Source organism: Citrus clementina, unplaced genomic scaffold, assembly GCF_000493195.1.
Source record: "Citrus clementina cultivar Clemenules unplaced genomic scaffold, Citrus_clementina_v1.0 scaffold_4, whole genome shotgun sequence".
Taxonomy (NCBI): Eukaryota; Viridiplantae; Streptophyta; class Magnoliopsida; order Sapindales; family Rutaceae; genus Citrus; species Citrus x clementina.
In genome coordinates, this window is record NW_006262274.1 from 23,956,235 (window position 1) to 23,963,411 (window position 7,177).

At 36.5% G+C, this 7,177-nt stretch overlaps 1 protein-coding gene across 3 annotated transcripts; it reads right to left on the reverse strand.

The window, feature by feature from the left end:
• Window positions 1–553: 553 nt before the first annotated feature.
• Window positions 554–2,773, reverse strand: LOC18043514 (myb family transcription factor PHL8). Of its 3 annotated transcripts, none has more exons than XM_024186058.1 (6): window positions 2,265–2,773; window positions 2,069–2,145; window positions 1,896–1,950; window positions 1,689–1,773; window positions 1,512–1,581; window positions 554–1,436 (listed from the first exon to the last, which is right to left on the reverse strand). In XM_024186058.1, exons 1-6 carry the CDS (start codon window positions 2,377–2,379, stop codon window positions 756–758), a joined length of 1,083 nt encoding a protein of 360 aa, XP_024041826.1. In that variant the 5' UTR covers window positions 2,380–2,773; the 3' UTR covers window positions 554–755. The 3 variants fall into 3 exon arrangements, with proteins under 3 accessions (XP_024041826.1, XP_006438708.1, XP_024041825.1); XM_006438645.2 differs by having other exon boundaries at window positions 554–1,418; window positions 2,256–2,773; XM_024186057.1 differs by having other exon boundaries at window positions 2,256–2,773.
• Window positions 2,774–7,177: the final 4,404 nt, after the last annotated feature.

Here is a 7,177-nt window from a genome sequence, read left to right on the forward strand (position 1 = left end):
TTTGTTGTTTATTGGAGGTATATGAATATGATTTTTCTGGTTTTTTTTTTTATATATAGGTCCATAATGTGTTGCTGCAATGATAAATTGAACTGCTTTTTCATTTTATGTTTTAAGTAAACAAAAAAGGTTAGTAGAAAATTTACATCATAAGAGGCCCTGCCTGGATTTCACGAGGCAGCAATGACAGCAAGCACCAGTCTGAGTTGCAAGAATTGGGTGGTGGGATAGTTTAGTGGCAGTGGGTGATAAAGTTGCTTTGTTTTCCAAAAATATGGTAAAACCAAAAAAAAAAAAAGAAGATTAAAATTATGAATCTTATGAAACGGCCCAGATAAGCATGATGATCTGGTAGCTACTAGCTCGGAAAATCTGATAAAAGCGATATGTGACATAATCATTCCCTGAAAGACCAAACTGGTGTTGACTTGACTCAGTGGCTGTTCATGAGTGAATTTAGAAGTGGCATCTGGTTGTTGTCATGACCAGTAAGTGTAGTTATCTCTTATAGGTAGGTATCAGAGGATCAAATGTTTTCGGGATAATAGGCCATTAAAAAGAGGGGGACAGAGAGATCCACCAGCACAAATATTGTATTATACCTTCTTTTAACATGGATATACTAGTTTTAAAAGTTCTTGGGGTCCATACACATAACAATATACATAGTTTATAAACAAAAGATTAGCTCTGAGAATCAAGTTTTCTGCATTGACTATAGTACTATAACCCAGCTATAAAAAGTTTCCAAAACTCTAAAGGGGCCCATTGAGTTGATCCAATCCCTTGCAGTTCAAATCTATTGCTTTGGAACCTGATTCGCTCTCATTCTGGTATTGGCTATTGAGATCAAATCTACCCACTAATCCAGTATTTCTCAATTGATCATCACATTTCTCATTTTGGGTTGCCAATCTTTTAGCAGTCTGTTGCTCGTCCGGAAAACCATCAGAAATAGTGCTTTCACGTCTCTTCCTTCCACTAGCTTGATTGCTTGAACGTGCTTTACATGGCTTGTCTTGTGGGTGAATATGGATATCCATTAATTGAAGTTCAGGTGTAGTTTTATTAGACTTACAAGTGTCCGTGTCGCCAATCTCATTCACTGGTTGCTTCTCTTCCTTTCTCCCAGAACTCTCAGATGATGTCAAGGAGCTCTCCATGGAACATATTGTGCTTCTTATTTGCTTCCTTTCAAAATCTTTTAAGCTTGAAGTTCCTGCTTCTGTTAATTCTGACACTGACGAGCTCGGGCAGCCCATGCTAACCATTGAAACTAACTGGGAGAGTTCAGCTTTTGCGAGTTCTACTCCTGCAGAAGAGGAACTATAACCAGCAAGTGTTTCTTGAGCTTTCTTTAATACCGACTGTAGGTACTTTCCTTGAGCCTCAATCCTCAGCTGCAAATGTCTCTGAACCTGAGAATAAGATTCATACTTGATTGACATGTATCAATACAACACACTACTGAGAATCAGAAACCGAGTGAAGATGTGGTTCGTTAGTCATACCTCAATTTGTTCATGAAGTTTCCTTTGCACTTCCATTTGAACTTGAAGAGCCTGAGCAATCTGCAAGCTTCTGACAAACACAACACACAACTTTGAATCATCAGTTGAAGCTCTTTATATAGTATTATAACACCATCTGAGTTCAACAATTTAATTGGGATAATTTCTGACTATTACTCATTTAACTGATTGAGAGTTCCATCACTGATATTCCTATTGACGTGCCCATCACTGCTGCTTTGAGTTTCTTTGTACTCTACAACTGCAACAAAGAAAAGTAATATATATTTCAAATCAGAGGAAGCATTCATAGTAATAACAAATTGGTTTTCATTCACACACACACGCATGTATGTCTGCCCCATCAGAAGCAATTTCAGTCACCTTGCTTATTATCAATGCAGGCTTCCACATGTTGGCTCTTCCCCAGTCTGTATTTCTGCAACAAGAAAGCAAATGCGTATACACTCAGAAAAAAAATCTTTTCCTTTTTTCTTCCCGTAAGACCAAGAGCACCAAAGATGGATCAACTGTATTCATCGAAAAGTGAAACTTGCCTGTAAATGGCTTTTTAGGTGATACAGAGTAAGTCCAGGAATTCCCATTACTCTCATCAAACTCTTTGGTGTTGCCTCTGCCCATATATATAAATAAACAAATGAAAATTTAGAACATCATGTTAAAAGTTCATAATTTTTTTTTTTTTAAAAAAAAAGCAAACAAGACAATCATTAATAACTTAACTGTCTGGACCTCCAAGGTGATTGACAGCGTCAACAAATCTTTGATGAAGTTCTGGAGTCCATTTGAGCCTAGGCTTAGCATCAGTAGATAAAACCAAGTTCATATTTTGATTTTGCAAACCCATTTAGATGTTTGTTGAAGGAGAGACAGATAGAAAATTTGAAACTTAAATAAATGGGTTAATGTTTTGTAACTTAGAATATGTGGTGAAAGCCAAAGCCATCCTACTCTTTATAAATTTTGGAGGAGTTGATGCTGGTGGCCTGTCCGATGATCTCACTCAATATCTGAAAACATTTAAGTGGGGTTATGTTAAGAGGGGAATATATGCCATGAGCTGTGGCTCTTTCTTTCTTTTCTTTCTATCTCCTCCCATTTCATACCAACTTTTGATTTTTTTATTTTTTTTTCCCCTCTTCTTCTTTGACTTGAAAGAGGGTGAAGCGAATCTATGATGCAGCAAAAACAGAGAAAGCCAACACACTTCAATTTTGAGCCTTAAAAGGAGAGAAAAGAGAAAAAAGTGTATGGTTTGTTTTCATGTTGCTGTTTTTCTCATTTTATCTCTCGCCCTCTCTCTCAATTCTCAAATACACACACAAACACACACTGCTTGATTCCCTGCTGAGATAGGTTAGCCCCACCATAATGAATAACGGGAGTAACTTTCCTTTACAATGTGAGAAGAGAAGAAACTTTGGAGAAAAATTAATTGATGGGTATGGTACTATGCTATGATGGATATTTCCTTTTGGTGATGAAAGGGAAAACCAAATGGGTCTCTCTTTCTCTTTTCTCTTTTTCTTTATTTATTTATTTATCTATCTATTTTTTATGAAGAGGGTGTGCTGTGATTGGCAGATTCTTTTTGTTCTTTGTAGAGATGGAAGAATCAAAGAATCTAACCTTAGATTTTAGGACCCCCTAGCTTACCCCATATACGTACATACATTAATATGTATATTTTAATTTTTCCTCACAATCAAAGAACTAGTCTGGAAAAAGTGAATCAGACGAGCTATGGTATAGAAAGTGCAGTGAACTTCCCATGATCTAATAAACTCTAACTATGTGTTTTTCCGTGACAATTGAACCAAAAAGAGATATATACGTCTGTAATATTGTCCAATTACAGGAGAATCTCGGGCCTGCAGATTTATCCAGACCGGCACAGCTCAACATATAGCAATAGTGCCCCAATACGTAACATCACGGACCCAATAATCCACAACTCATTCAAGGATTCAAAAACAACTAAAATCAACTCTTATGTTCTGAAATTTAACTGGGTGCTAACAAGCGGAAGCAGCGTGGATGTGATGCAAAGCAAACCAACAAACTATGGTGGTTGAGATAAAAAGCACACGCCAACTTCCCTAAGCAACACCATGATCATGATTCTGCTTCCGCGAGAAAAGCAGCAAGCACATAATGAAATGACAAAAAGGTCCGCATAAATATTTAGGCTTTCTTCTAATATGAAAGCAATAAACGGAATTCACCCTGCATAAAAGTCCCATAAAGAAATATATTCCAAAGGAAGTATCGGCTTTGGGTCTGTAATCCATATCCAAGCAAAACTGAAGAAAAGAAATTTTCACCACAAAAGAAAAAGAAGAAAAGAAAAAGAGAAGCCACACTGACACTGTGGCCAACAACAAATCCGAAAAGTCTGATGAATCGGATCGATCATAATATTTTTCTGGGGCTGCGGTCAAGAGTTTGATCAGTGGAATCAAAATCCAATGATTGATCTCCAAAGCATTGCCATCTAAGCGCCATACATTCTGTTGCTTGTGCTGCATTCATAAATAATTTCCTAGGATTCAAAAGTGAGTAAAATTAGATACAAAGTGTTATTTTAATCACACGGCAACCAAAAGTATAAGAGGCTCATTAACTAATAAACAAAATATTAATAGAAGATCCCAATGAGTTGACTCACCACATCCGGTATTAGGCTTAAGCATCAACTGTATTAGTTGAGACACAGAGTTAATCAGATTGTTACATAATAACTCTCTTGGATAAAGCTTTTTACTTTAAAGATCAAAATGTCGGTCCCAATGAGTGGCATGGGGGGTCCCATATCATCACATCAAGAAAGGGTTCTTCCTGAAGAAGCATCTGCTTGTTCAATCTTGATGCGTAATTTCTTTAGTGGCAAGCTCATAGTTCATATTCAAAGAAAGGAATATAATTATTGATGAGTGTTCATGATATGTGGCCCGAATGTTTGAAAAACAAGAAAAGAAGAAAGAGTTATTCAACCTTTCTCTTTAACCAGCAGCTGTACTTGAAGCTCCTTTCTTGCTTTAAAATATTCCATAACGAGTAAAGGAGATTCTGGGATGATGCCAAACGGCCCCTGGTATTTTTTAGGTCAGTAACAGTAGTAGAAGAAGGTCCGGTGAATCAAAAGTCATTTAAACAAAGGTGCCTCATCAATTATTATTCTTTAAAGGGACCCATTGCAAGAGATCTCATAAATCTAAAAGCATGGAAAGAAGATGAGAAGAGTGTGCCCTCAGGAATCAGGAAAAGAGAAAGAAAAGGAACCAGTCACCATCCCACCAAAGGATAATGTAATTTTATTGCTGCAATTTTATGTGAAAATGACGCAGGCAATATGTCATTTTACGATTTGAGTAAGTCATCTAAGGCTTCATAAGAAAGTAAATAAGTTAGTTTGAGAGAAACAGAAGCCAGCGTTTTACAATTTATACAATCTTGGAAAAAATTCCGATACTGACAAAGGCAAAACAAGACAGATGAATTTATCAAAGCAAAATAAATCACACGAACTTCAGTGCACATGATGACTTCAATCTTCTTGCTGGTAGAATAACCAATGGATTGGCATGCTTATTCTTTCATTTTAGTGCGCATGATGACTTCATCTTCTTGCTGGAGAGTTTACAGACCAATCACGCGAACTTCAGTAGTTAAATGATAAGTTATTTCTTGCAATGAGCATACCAAATTATCAATCAATCAAGAGAAAAATGTATAAAGTTTAGTGGTTGAGGAATAAGGGGATCAAGAAACCACAGAAAATTAACTTGGGGCATCACCATTGAACTTACTGAAGTATATCCTCATGTTCATGTTATATGCCTTATCACCGGCAAAAGTATATTTATGTACAATGCAGAGGAATCTAATCCAGCATATGGCTTATAAGTAGTGGTGGACACGATTGCTTTCCTCGCCTAGACAGTGAATGCCACGCTTGCTTCATTTGAGTGATGTACAATTTCTAGAATCCAGATATGACGTCTTAATTTGTCCACGAACCAGACCCACCCCACAACTTGATTGACAGATGACAGGGACAAAGTGGTATCACGATGAAATATTCCCCTCAATAAATCCAATTAAACAACGCTAATTTATATCCGATGAAGCCACATCTACTTCTAAAGTCTATACTACCTCTTCATTGACAGGAAACAATCATCAAACGCTACATAGCTAAATGGAGAAACAAATCGCCACAACTTATTTTAACTTAGGAGGTTGTATAATGCATATACTGTTAACTCATGTTCTTTGAGCTTCAGATGTGTCCGCTTGTTCAAATCTCGTATTCAAGACAAGTACAAACTAATAACTAGTGAAAAAATAGATGATCTTTCTGCCAAACTAGAAACTCTAGGTTAAACCTCGCAGATTTTTAATCAAGATCGCGACGACTTTATAGTAAGGGTAACTTCGCTCATGAAATTTCAGCTTGCTCTCAAGTTTGTAATGGTTTACATTTGGAAATTAAGAAACTCAAAGGATATCTTATAGTGAAAGTATAATTATCATAAGAGAAGACGAAGCCCAGTGATGAAGTCTAAAGCAAGATACAAAAAGGTCAGATCATAGCATCTTCTTCAAAGCCATAAAGCCATTAAAGTAACCCCACTCAAAATTCCAGGCTCTTCTTTTGGGAAGAAAAACAAAATTCCAGCTCTCATCTTTCTATATCTTTCCCAAAGAAATCCAAGCTACGCAATGCGTTATGCATACATAGGCTTTACCATGTGTGGTAGTGCGTGCGTATTTTACATATGTGTAAAGAAAATTAATCAAAATTAAGCAAAAAGCACCACAATTACAAATATAACCTGGATTTTGCAAGCAATGAACCGTAAGGGCTAGGGGTTTCACAGATCCAGTTTTTCTCAATCCTATCGAAATCCAAGCTAATCCTACTTAAAATTGCAAATTACAAATCGACTAAATAAACGGGCCGAGGCATGTGAACTCGAGGCAAAGTGTCCAATATGCTCTTCATCTCAAACTCACATATCCGATATCCTTTGAGAGTTAATTTGATATATTTACCCATAATAACATCGAACAGCGTATAGCATCCAATCAGCTTAAGAAACATTTGAAAGGACTTCTTTTACGGACTCTTGGGTTGACTCCAAATTATTGAGTGAACGGAAATTTTCGTTTTTCTCTTCCACCAGGTGCTTAACCACTAGCTGGATCTTCTTCAAGTTAGGGTGAAATTGAGATTCCACTATTAGATTTTGGTGTAATTATCCAAAGCTAAGTTTTATGACGAAATATCATGCAACCCTCAAAGCGAGTGTCCATTCTGCATTATTGGAGACTTTATTTGACTGTATTGTCACGGATAGTTTAAATCTTATATAAAAGTACTTGACTTGGAGACCTCTAAAATGTACGTTCTTATTTGTTGCTTTTGTCATATAATAGGACCAAAAAAAAATTCATTTTGTTCCCCCAAATTATTCCCTTTTACTCTCTAAAATGAGACATTTTCACTGTCTGACCAATGAATGTGCCAAATTTAACCTCATTCGCAACTGCTGGGTTGGAGCGGATTCAACCAATCATAAGTTTCTCATTTTTCTGCCACCTTACACTTGTGATTGAAGAAATGATCATTTCCATATTTA